The 13229-nt window shown below is 41.3% G+C and overlaps 1 protein-coding gene across 2 annotated transcripts in view; it reads right to left on the minus strand.

Annotated features, from left to right (window-relative positions):
- The window catches only part of LOC311136549 (cytospin-B-like), a 117400-nt gene that overhangs the window by 33180 nt on the left and 70991 nt on the right, over positions 1–13229 (minus strand). For both annotated transcript variants that reach the window (XM_084170721.1, XM_084170722.1), the window contains exon 11: positions 6578–6694. In XM_084170721.1, the coding sequence (XP_084026847.1) occupies positions 6578–6694 (117 nt within the window). The remainder of the gene's footprint in view (positions 1–6577; positions 6695–13229) is intronic.

A 13229-nucleotide genomic window follows, 5' to 3' on the forward strand; every position in this document is an offset into this window, starting at 1 on the left:
TTAGATAAAACCATTGTCAGAAACTTTAACAGAACATTCTAATAAACTCCATCTGACCTCAGTAGATGGACTAACATCCCAGTTGCTATAACCTGCAGAATATCTATTGTCGAAATGAATATATTGCCACGGCTGAATTTCTGTAGTTAAATGCGCCCCATGTGTGTCCCCCTTCTGGCTATTGGGATAAAATTCATAGTGCTGTTTCAAAATGTATATTTCAAGTTAACCGATCCCGGATAAAATTAACTAACTTACAAAGAGGGAAAGACGTAAGAGGACTATCTGTACAAAACTTTAAATTGTATTTCCAAGCACTAGCATTTTGCCCCATCCTAAATTGGTTTAGACATGATTCTTCTGGCTGAGTATAGAGAGAAATATGGTGTCTACTATTGCTTTGGAAGAGGTGGTCTTCACTGATATATCTCTTAAACAATGTAAACTGGTCCTATTATTGCTCACACAATTTATATTTGGTGCAAAATTGAGAAAACTATGTAACTAGGAATCAAAATGGCATGCCCATTCTCCAATATTTAACAATAATGCCTTGCTATCTATTGTATCCCCCCAATGGTCCAAATGTGGAATCTGTATCCATTCCAAGATTTGAAAGACATTACCAGACAACTCCTTTTTTTCTATATTTACAACCTAGGTCAGCTACCCAACTACCGAACCATCCAATGATGGGTTTTCTAAATACATGATCTAGGCTCCCGAAAGTACTGACCTCAATCTTCTTTTGGAAAACTAATATTCTGAGCTAGCCATTCAAAAAGTTCAGAAAGTATTCATACCCCTTGACATATTCAACATTTTGTTGTGTTACAGTCTGAATTCAAAATGGTTTAAATTGATTTTTGTTCTCACACCCATCTATATTCATTACCCCATAAGTGAAAACATGTTTTTATAATTTTTTGCAAATCTATTGAAAATGAAATACAGAAGTCAATACTTTGTAGAAGCACCTTTGGCAGCGATTACAGCTGTGAGTCATTCTGGGTAAGTCTCTAAGAGCTTTCCACACCTGGATTGTGCAACATTTGCCCATTATTATTTTCAAAATTCTTCAAACTCTGTCTTATTGGTTGTTGATCATTGCTAGACAACCATTTTCAGGTCTTGCCATAGATTTTCAAGCAGATTTAAGTCAAAACTGTAACTCGGACACTCAGGAACATTCACTGTCTTCTTGGTAAGCAACTTCAGTGTAGATTTGGTCTTGTGTTTTAGGTTATTCTCCTGCTGATAGGTGAATTCATCTCCCAGTGTCTAGTGGAAAGAAAACTGAATCAGGTTTTCCTCTAGGATTTTGGCTGTGCTCTATTCCGTTTATTTTTTATCCTGAAAAACTCCCCAGTCCTTAACGACTACAAGCATACCCATAACATGATGCAGCCACCACTATGCTTGAAAATATGGAGAGTGGTACTCAGTAATATAATATACAGTGGGGGAAAAAAGTATTTAGTCAGCCACCAATTGTGCAAGTTCTCCCACTTAAAAAGATGAGAGAGGCCTGTAATTTTCATCATAGGTACACGTCAACTATGACAGACGAATTGAGAGAAAAAAATCCAGAAAATCACATTGTAGGATTTTTAATGAATTTATTTGCAAATTATGGTGGAAAATAAGTATTTGGTCACCTACAAACAAGCAAGATTTCTGGCTCTCACAGACCTGTAACTTCTTCTTTAAGAGTCTCCTCTGTCCTCCACTCGTTACCTGTATTAATGGCACCTGTTTGAACTTGTTATCAGTATAAAAGACACCTGTCCACAACCTCAAACAGTCACACTCCAAACTCCACTATGGCCAAGACCAAAGAGCTGTCAAAGGACACCAGAAACACAATTGTAGACCTGCACCAGGCTGGGAAGACTGAATCTGCAATAGGTAAGCAGCTTGGTTTGAAGAAATCAACTGTGGGAGCAATTATTAGGAAATGGAAGACATACAAGACCACTGATAATCTCCCTCGATCTGGGGCTCCATGCAAGATCTCACCCTGTGGGGTCAAAATGATCACAAGAACGGTGAGCAAAAATCCCAGAACCACACGGGGGGACCTAGTGAATGACCTGCAGAGAGCTGGGACCAAAGTAACAAAGCCTACCATCAGTAACACACTACGCCGCCAGGGACTCAAATCCTGCAGTGTGAGACGTGTCCCCCTGCTTAAGCCAGTACATGTCCAGGCCCATCTGAAGTTTGCTAGAGTGCATTTGGATGATCCAGAAGAGGATTGGGAGAATGTCATATGGTCAGATGAAACCAAAATAGAACTTTTTGGTAAAAACTCAACTCGTCGTGTTTGGAGGACAAAGAATGCTGAGTTGCATCCAAAGAACACCATACCTACTGTGAAGCATGGGGGTGGAAACATCATGCTTTGGGGCTGTTTTTCTGCAAAGGGACCAGGACGACTGATCCGTGTAAAGGAAAGAATGAATGGGGCCATGTATCGTGAGATTTTGAGTGAAAACCTCCTTCCATCAGCAAGGGCATTGAAGATTAAACGTGGCTGGGTCTTTCAGCATGACAATGATCCCAAACACACCGCCCGGGCAACGAAGGAGTGGCTTCGTAAGAAGCATTTCAAGGTCCTGGAGTGGCCTAGCCAGTCTCCAGATCTCAACCCCATAGAAAATCTTTGGAGGGAGTTGAAAGTCCGTGTTGCCCAGCGACAGCCCCAAAACATCACTGCTCTAGAGGAGATCTGCATGGAGGAATGGGCCAAAATACCAGCAACAGTGTGTGAAAACCTTGTGAAGACTTACAGAAAACGTTTGACCTGTGTCATTGCCAACAAAGGGTATATAACAAAGTATTGAGAAACTTTTGTTATTGACCAAATACTTATTTTCCACCATAATTTGCAAATAAATTCATTAAAAATCCTACAATGTGATTTTCTGGATTTTTTTTTTTCATTTTGTCTGTCATAGTTGACGTGTACCTATGATGAAAATTACAGGCCTCTCTAATCTTTTTAAGTGGGAGAACTTGCACAATTGGTGGCTGACTAAATACTTTTTTTCTCCACTGTAATATAATATAATATAATAATATGCCATTTAGCAGACGCTTTTATCCAAAGCGACTTACAGTCATGCGTGCATACATTTTTGTGTATGGGTGGTCCCGGGGATCGAACCCACTACCTTGGCGTTACAAGCGCCGTGCTCTACCAGCTGAGCTACAGAGTAATGTGTTGTATTAGATTTTCCCCAAACATAACATTTTTCCCCAAACATAACATTTTGCCTTTTTGCAAACAGGATGCATGTTTTGGAATATTTGTATTCTGTACAGGCTTCCTTCTTTTCACCCTGTCAATTAGGTTAGTATTGTGGAGTAACTACAATGTTGTTGCTCCATCCTCAGTTTTCTCCTATCACAGCCATTAAACTCTGTAACCGTTTTAAAGTCACCATTGGCCTCATGGTGATATCCCTGAGCGGTTTCTATCCTCTCCGGCAGCTAAGTTAGGAAGGACGCCTGTATCTTTGCAGTGACTGGGTGTATTGATACACCCTCCAAAGTGTAATTAATAACTTCACCATGCTCAAAGGGAAATTCAATGTTTGCTTTATTTATTTTTACCCATCTACCAATAGGTGTCTTTCTTTGCGAAGCATTGGAAAACCTCCCTGGTCTGTGTTTGAAATTCACTGCTCGACTGAAGCTTGCCATAACAAAGGCGTTGAATACTTAATGGCTCAAGACATTTCAGCTTTTCATTTTTAATTGATTTGTAAAAATGTAAAAAAAACATAATTCCACTTTGACATTAATGGGGTATTGTGTGTAGGCCAGTGACCAAAAAATCTAAATTTAATCCATTTAAAATTCAGGCTGTAACACAATAAAATGTGGAAAAGGTCAAGGGGTGTGAATGCTTTCTGAAGGCACTGTGCATTCGGAAAGTATTCAGACCCCTTGACCTTTTCCACATTTTGTTACGTTACATCCTTATTCTAAAATTGATTACATCGTTTTTTCCCTCATCAATCTAAACACAATACCCCATAATGCCAAAGCAAAAACAAATGTTTTTAGAAATGTTTGCAAATTTATTGAAAATACAAAACAGAAATATCACATTTACATAAGTATTCAGACCCTTTACTCAGTACTTTGTTGAAGCACCTTTGGCAGCGATTACAGCCTCAAGTCTTCTTGGGTATGACACTACAAGCTTGGCACAACTGTATTTGGGGAGTTTATCCCATTCTTCTCTGCAGATCCTCTCAAGCTCTGTCAGGTTGGATGGGGAGCGTTGCTGCACAACTATTTTCAGGTCACTCCAGAGATATTAGATCGAGTTCAAGTCCGAGCTCTGGCTGGGCCACTCAAGGACATTCAGAGTCTTGTCCCGAAGCCACTCCTGCGTTGCCTTGGCTGTGTGCTTAGGGTCGTTGTCCTGTTGGAAGGTGAACCTTCGCCACAGTCTGAGGTCATGAGCGCTCTGGAGCAGGTTTTCATCAAGGATCTCTCTGTACTTTGCTTCGTTCATCTTTCCCTCGATCCTGACTAGTCTCCCAGTCCATGCCGCTGAAAAACATCCCCACAGCATGATGCTTCCACCACCATGCTTCACCGTAGGGATGGTGCCAGGTTTCCTCCAGACGTGAAGCTTGGCATTCAGGCCAAAGGGTTTAATATTGGTTTCATCAGACCAGAGAATCTTGTTTCTCATTGTCTGAGAGTCCTTTAGATACCTTTTGGCAAACTCCAAGCAGGCTGTCATGTGCCTTTTACTGAGGAGCGGCTTCTGTTTGGCCAGTCTACCATAAAGGCCTGATTGGTGGAGTGCTGCAGAGATAGTTGTCCTTCTGGAAGGTTCTCCCATCTCCACAGAGGAACTCTGGAGCTCTGTCAGAGTGACCATCGGGTTCTTGGTCAACTCCCTGACCAAGGCCCTTCTCCCCCAATTGCTCAGTTTGGCCTGGCAGCCAGCTCTAGGAAGAGTCTTGGTGGTTCCAAACTTCTTCCATTTAAGAATGATGGAGGCCACTGTGTTCTTGGGGACCTTCAATGCTGCAGAAATGTTTTGGTACCCTTCCCCAGATCTGTGCCTCGACACAATCCTGTCTCGGAGCTCTACGGACAATTCCTTCGACCTCATGGCTTAGTTTTTGTTCTGACATGCACTGTCAACTATGGGACATTATATAGACAGGTGTGTGCCTTTCCAAATCATGTCCAATCAATTGAATTTACCACAGGTGGACTCCAATCAAGTTGTAGAAACATCTCAAGGATGATCAATGGAAACAGGATGCACCTGAGTTCAATTTGGAGTCTCATAGCAAAGGGTCTGGATACTTATGTAAATAAGGTATTTCTGTTTTTTATTTGGAATACATTTGCAAAAAATTCTAAAAACCTGTTTTCGCTTTGTCATTATGGGGTCGCCGGGAGATGGGGCGGGAGAGTGGAGAGTGGATGAGTGGGGTTGGAGACATGTTGGATGGGTGGGGTTGGGTAAGTGTGGTTGGAGGGTCAATTATTTGTGTCTCCTTTTTCCTTTGCATACCAAAGTGATTGAACTTAATTTAAAATTATATGAATTTGTATGTTGTGTGTTGTACGTGTAACCCCTGTCATCGGGACGGCATGGGAAGGTTTTACCATAGTGATCAGCCTGGCTAATTTGTCACGTATAGCGTGCAGCATCGGGTGTGTGTTTGTGTATGTGTGTGCCGAAGTGTAGTCCTCTGTTTGTTTATAGTGAGCTGGTTGAATAAACACAGGGGTGCTGAACCCAACCCATGGCACGAAGCGGAGCCTGTTTGCTGAGTTTTTGCGCCCTTCTGCCACCTGCATATACATACAGCAGGACTGTCTGTCAACACTAAAACATAGCTGCTTCTCTTTAACACCAAGTGATAGAGGGTGGCTTTAAAGATACATACTCTGTGTTTGTCATACAAAAGCCTTTAGGGCTGGATTCATTCCGGACCACGGAAGATCCGCGTTATAGTGCAATTGAAATGTTAATATAATTTCTGGTTTAGCCGACATTAGCAGTGTTTACCGTGAATGCAGCCTTCGCGAATGCAGAAACATTGCCTTTAAAATTCAATTGCGCTATAGCGCGGATCTTCCACGGTCCGGATTGAATCTAACCTTAGTCTAAGGGATTAAAATGTGTCCCTATCAATGGTGCTTTGGAGGATCTCCCAAATGTAAAGGTACATGGTCCACCACATTCAGTTGGTTTTACATGCTGTAACACGCAAAACAGGTTGTGTGCCCCTGCATGCCTTTAGTATATCTCAGCCTTTGTTTCTCATACATTAACCTTTAGTGTACGGTATTAAAATGCTGCGCTATGAATGGTGCTTTGGAGGTACTCTAAAATGTTCTTGAAGAATAAATGTATTGAGAAAGTAGAAGGTAATCATGTTACTGGCATGCATGTGTGTATCTGAAATGTCACATCAGTGTGGGTGTCCATGTTCATGAGCTCTTAATTGGAATGATGAATGAATGAGTGTGTGTGTGTTCGTGCAATTGTCTGCATGTATGCATGCGTGTGTGTGTGTGAGGTGGGTACCTTGTCTTGACTGATGAGTTCCTGGTAAGGGATGTGTGCGGGCAGGTAGGTGTGGAGGAGAGCACAGAACGCCAGGCCATCACTCCAGCTGCTGCTGAAGTTTGTCACATCAATGTTCTACAAAACAGATAGATGGAGAGAGGAGAGAGAGAGAGAGAGAGAGAGAGAGAGAGAGAGAGAGAGAGAGAGAGAGAGAGAGAGAGAGAGAGAGAGAGAGAGAGAGTGAGAGAAAAATAGATATGTATAGAGAGAAGAAGGTGTCATTCTTCTTCTAGTACCAGCAGTGGATGTGTCAATAAGAAAGTAAAACTACAATAACAGGCTTAAATTAAGCATTTATTAACTTACAGTACATTATGCATAACGGAGAGAATGGAAACGACCTGGTCAACCTTCATTGTCCCCTAATATAACACTGGCAATTAGCTTAGTTTGCATTTGGTTCTTGCTCATTCCTCAAGGAGCCGGAAAGGAGGAAAGGAAATGATCTACATCCTTGGACATGGTTAGGACATGCGGAAGCACATAAAAACACCCACTCAAGCACATTAACATATGAAGCAACACACAAATGAAAACTAATGGGGTTGTTTCATCGCCATACTTGGTCCATAGCTGATCAATAAGCTAGCTCATGTTTCCTACTAAGTGCGATTGGAGAGCTACTTGTATTGCTGTGTGTTAAGATTGATTACATTTATTGGATAATTAAAAGCAGTAGGCTGCTCCAGCCAGAGACAATATTACATACATAAAAGATTATTGAGGATAAAAACACAATCAAGCCCGGAGGCTTATTTCCATTGTGGTCCTCATTTTGCAGCAAGATAACAGGTGGGCAAGATCGACACTTCACATGCACTCAATGTAATTAAAAACAACAACAACAATAGCAATTTACAACAATCCATTTACAACAATGTATAACAATATCTACAGCACAGAGATGCCGATTTATGAGTCACCTCGTGAGGAAATACCCCTCATCAAACTGCCATGTTATTTCTCAAATGTTTCATAAGAGGGTTTTGTCTTATTCCTATAAATCTTTCATTCATATTCCAGTGTGTTTTACAGCTGAAACATCCACCGCAGCACATCCAGGGGTTTGTGTGTGTGTGTCTTTCTCCACACACAGCACCTCATCCAACATGTCCCACATACAATAGGGAGGATAGACAAGGGCTTTCTGCATCTTTCATCCCTACTCACTGGGCATAGAAGTCAATTCAATGTCTATTCCATTTTGGTTCAACATAATTTCATTGAAATGAAGTGGAAACAACATTGATTCAACCAAATGGGTATCCACTCTCCCAGTCAGACTGTAAAACTTTTTTTTTTATTCAACGTACAATTTTAAGGCAACCAGCTGCAATAGGAGTGTGAGTTTGCTCAACATTTCGGCATATAGCTGAACCAACATACAGTACCAGTCAAAAGTTTGGACACACCTACTCATTCAAGGGTTTTTCTTTATTTTTACTATTTTCTACATTGTAGAATAATAGTGAAGACATCAAAACTATGAAATAACACATATGGAATCATGGAGTAACCAAAGAAGTGCTAAACAAACCACAATATATTTTATATTTGAGATTCTTCAAAGTAGCCACCCTTTGCCTTGATGACAGCTTTGCACACTCTTGGCATTCTCTCAACCAGCTTCATGAGGTAGTCACCTGGAATGCATTTCAATTAACATGTGTTTCTTGTTAAAAGTGAATTGATGGAATTTCTTTCCTTCTTAATGCGTTTGAGTGAATCAGTTGTGACAAGGTAGGGGGGGTATACAGAAGATAGCCCTATTTGGTAAAATACCAAGAATTATGGCAAGAACAGCTCAAATAAGCAAAGAAAAATGACAGTCCATCAATACTTTAAGACATGAAGGTCAGTCAATCTGGAAAATTTCAAGAACTTTGAAAGTTTCTTCAAGTGCAGTCGCAAAAACCATCAAGCGCTATGATGAAACTGGCTCTCATGAGGACCGCCACAGGAAAGGAAGACCCAGAGTTACCTCTGCTGCAGAGGATAAGTTCATTAGAGTTACCAGCCTCAGACATTGCAGCCCAAATAAATGCTTCACAGATTTCAAATAACAGACATATCTCAAAATCAACTGTTCAGAGGAGACTGCGTGAATCAGGCCTTCATGGTCGAATTGCTGCAAAGAAACCACTACTAAAGAACACCAATAAGAAGAAGAGACTTGCTTGGGCCAAGAAACACGAGCAATGGACATTAGGCCGGTGGAAATCTGTCCTTTGGTCTGATGAGTCCAAATGTGAGATTTTTGGTTCCAACCGCTGTGTCTTTGTAAGACGCAGAGAAGGTGAATGGAAGATCTCTGCATGTGTGGTTCCCACCGTGAAGCATGGAGGAGGAGGTGTGATGGTGTGGGGGTGCTTTGCTGGTGACACTGTCAGTGATTTATTTAGATTTCAAGGCACACTTAACCAGCATGGCTAATACAGCATTCTGCAGCGATACGCCATCCCATCTGGTTTGTGCTTAGTGGGACTTGGTCCTCTGTAGCTCAGCTGGTAGAGCACGGCGCTTGTAACGCCAAGGTAGTGGGTTCGATCCCCGGGACCACCCATACACAAAAAAAATGTATGCACGCATGACTGTAAGTCGCTTTGGATAAAAGCGTCTGCTAAATGGCATATTATTATTATTATTATTATTACTATTTTCAACAGGACAATGACCCAATACACCTCCAGGCTGTGTAAGGGCTATTTGACCAAGAAGGAGAGTGATTGAGTGCTGCATCAGATGACCTGGCCTCCACAATCACCCGACCTCAACCCAATTGAGATGGTTTGGGATGAGTTGGACCGCAGAGTGAAGAAAAAGCAGCCAACGAGTGCTCAGCATATGTGGGAACTCCTTCAAGGCTGCTGGAAAAGCATTCCAGGTGAAGCTGGTTGAGAGAATGCCAAGAGTGTGCAAAGCTGTCATCATGGCAAAGGGTGGCTACTTTGAAGAATCTCAAATATAAAATATATTGTGATTTGTTTAACACTTTTTTGGTTACTACATGATTCCATATGTGTTATTTCATAGTTTTGATGTCTTCACTATTATTCTACAATGTAGAAAATAGTAAAAAATAAAGAAAAACCCTGGAATGAGTAGGTGTGTCCAAACTTTGACTGGCACTGTACATTCTCAAGTTGAATTGTATGTTCACTCAACTTTGAATTTTAGGAATTTATTCTACCTTATTTGCATATTTCCAAGTGTAAAACCCTAACTCTTTATGACAATACATTACATATATCATAAGGCCTTTCTTTGAGGGCATAATTACACCCAAACGCAGTGGTCTAAAACTCCTGCAAGTCACATTATGCTGACTTGCAAAGTGATGTGCAATTCCTATTAGAATCCAGCCAGAGTGAGGATATCCAACATTTTGAACTTTTAATCACCTGCAACCTGCATTGAGAATGACTGCCAGGGTAGGGAAGATTGATTATTGAGACTACCTAAATCATATAAACTGAAACTGCCATCTCAGTAACGGGTGCAAAAAGTCCAACTACTAACAGATTGGATTAGTTTAGAATTTGTATTTATTTATGTCTGTGTAGCATAAGATGAATTAACAAATTAATGTACATGCAAAAACACAGGTATTGAAACAAACAATTCTGAAAATCAACCTGCAATATAGCATGCTGGGAAATATTATAATGATGGGTGTGGTTTTGAGCAAACATACGCTTGTAATTTTACTCAACATGCTGTTCAAATTCAGCTCACTTCGAGCAGAGTTTGTTAATTCATCGTACAATTGTAAGGCAACCAGCTGTAATAGGATTGTGAGTTTGGTTAACATTTGAGCATATAGCTGAACCAACATACAGTGTTGCCTTCCAACGGCAAACACAAATTTGTAATTCGACTCAACAAGTTTTTATACATTCAAAGTAAAGTTTGTTGAGTGAACAAACGTTCACACAATAGCAAAATGTATTGTCCTTCTGAAGTCCACATTTTTTTACAGTGCAGATCCCAGTTGGATTGAGAGGTATTTCTTGTGCCCCCCTCTTCCCTTCCATGTGCTGCCAGATCCAGAGGGGATGTTGGGAACATGGCACCCAGCCAGAGAGCTGTCTCCCCTGGGTGCAATCTCTGTAGGTCCCCTGACCCTGTCACTTAGTTGTCCTGCTGTCTGTCCCAGATTGGCTGCCTGTCACAGGGCTTCTGGGAGGATAGGGGAGGCTCAAATGCTGCACTGCATTCCTGCTGGTTACAGAAGGGTCACTTTGGCTGCATCCCAAATGGCACCCTATTCCCTCAATACACTGCACTACCAAAAGTCTGGATCTAAATGTAGTGCTCTAAGTAGGGAATAGGGCGCCGTTTGGGATGTAGACTTTATCATTCTGCAGTTCTCAATAACAGATGCCACTATTGGGTTCAATTTACATGATAGAAAGAAACATTTTATTACTGCCATTGCGTTATTAACAGCAAGGAACCTTATAATCTTATAATATATTCCTTGATTCACTAGAGATTGATTCAGATTCACTCATTCATCATCTTCCATTCAGTACAAATGCACCAAACTAATAGCATGTAGATTAGAACAAGACTTCCCCATCACTGTGAGATCTCTCATTGCCTGTCTATTATTGTCTCCCACCCAGGCAGACCTGCACAGTCATGTAGGGTGGCATTCTTTCCATACCTCCCTCTACTCTCCTCTCCCCTGTCCTGCCAGTCTGTGGACTGGAGCAACAGCAACTCTAAGCCCATTCTACTGTATGGGGATGAGACAGCCAGACACACTGATACACATACCCACAGGGTCTGTCTGACTCAGACAATGACACATGGGTTGGGGAGGGAGGTAGAGGAGGGATGGAGGGGTCCATAGTCTGTGTGTGTGTGTCTTAGTGTGTGTGTGGCTTGTTCTGAGGAGCACAGAGTTACATCCTGGTCTGGCCAGGCCATGTTCGGGTGGGGGGTCGGGCGGGGGCAGAAAAAGGAGGATGGGGGATAGAGAGAGGGGGCGCCATGAATGTTAAAACAACAGCAGACGCGATCAGTACTTGGGGACCAGGCTCAGAAAAGCAAACACAGCATCATGCGACAGGAAATGTCTCGCTCCACACAAAAGACTGAGCTGCCTGGTTAAAAGAACCAAAAGCAGAGAGAGAGAAATCAAATAAAATCAACGGGGGAGAGAGCGAGAAGAGGGGGAGAGATAGAGACAGAGAGTGGGCGTGAGGGAGATTGAGAAGGAGAGATGGGGAGAGAGAGGAGAGGGGGAGAGAGAGGTGGAAGTGGGCAAGCTAGAGATGGATAGAGAATGGGGGGGAGAGAGAGATTAATCGAGAGAGAGAGAGCATATGGTTTATAGTATACATTTGCTTTGGCGGTAATCCAGCTGTACCCCTTTCCTGCAGTGAAATTACCAAACCGTCCTCTAGTGGCCTCATGGGTGGAATGTTATTAATAATTTTCATAATTTCATAATTAATAAACATTATTTTTAAAACTCCCGCCCTTAAATCTGGTGTTTCTATGTCAAACGGTTTTGTTATATTTCAGTCTTCTGCCATGTCATGTATATAAAGTGTAATATTGGAATGCAAACTCAAAATGTAATATATTTCAACTCTATATCTGACATAGTATAGGTATATTCATTTTTTAAAGCCCATCATCATGTGTGTGAGGTGTAGGGCTGACCCCATTTCGTCGACTGGTCGATTGTTTGATTGATAGGCTGTTGGTCGACCGAGATTTTTTTAGTCGAGCAGTAGCAAAAAAATTACAAATAAATCTTAGTGTACAAGACACCAATCTGATTCGCACCCGTCTGAATGGACTGATCCATTGTGGAGGCCGTGGGGATGGCACAGTCCATCAGTCTAAGACGTGCTACTGAAATTGTATATGGTTATATTATGTAAGAACAATAGTGCAACACAAATAAAAGTACTATTATTTTATAAGAAATGCGCTTTCTCCCACGTTGGATAATGGTCGCTGTCCGCGGTTCTGAAACACATCAGTGCGCTGTTGAATTGGCGCCTTTTCCTAGATCATGATAGCAAAGTTAACTAGCATATTGGTGTTGAGAACAATGCGGTGGAGGCAGCAGCGGAGTTAGGAGAGGAGAAAACAGCCCTTGCCTTAATTGTCTAAGAAAAGTGAGGAGAGAGGAAATCCCAACTTAATTAGGTCTATAATCAATAGCCTAACTGTTAAATGTGCCTGGCTTTATAAATTATCCATATATATCTACAGAAACAAGACAGATCTAGCTTCTGTTGCCTGTTTGAGTGTTTGTTTACTGATTTCCGTGAGCACCAAGCCACACGCAACCACACGTCGGATAAACAATTTCACAAAATTCGGCTGTTTTTAATCTTTACTATGCTGTAAAGACTTTACACTTTTTTTTTGTTAGACCAGCCTCTGCTATTATTTATAATTTCTTTAGTGTTGTTTACACTGTTCCAAATTGTCCGAAAATGCGTACTTATAACAATAATAATAACCCTCCTTTTCCTTGATCTCCTTCTTATTGTTATTATTACTATCATCATGATCATCATTATAATAATAAGTAATGTCATTATCATTAGTAGGCTTAGTATAGCAGCCTTGTATAACCACC

Source organism: Coregonus lavaretus (genome assembly GCF_964263955.1).
Source record: "Coregonus lavaretus genome assembly, chromosome: 10".
In the NCBI taxonomy this organism is placed as follows: domain Eukaryota; kingdom Metazoa; phylum Chordata; class Actinopteri; order Salmoniformes; family Salmonidae; genus Coregonus; species Coregonus lavaretus.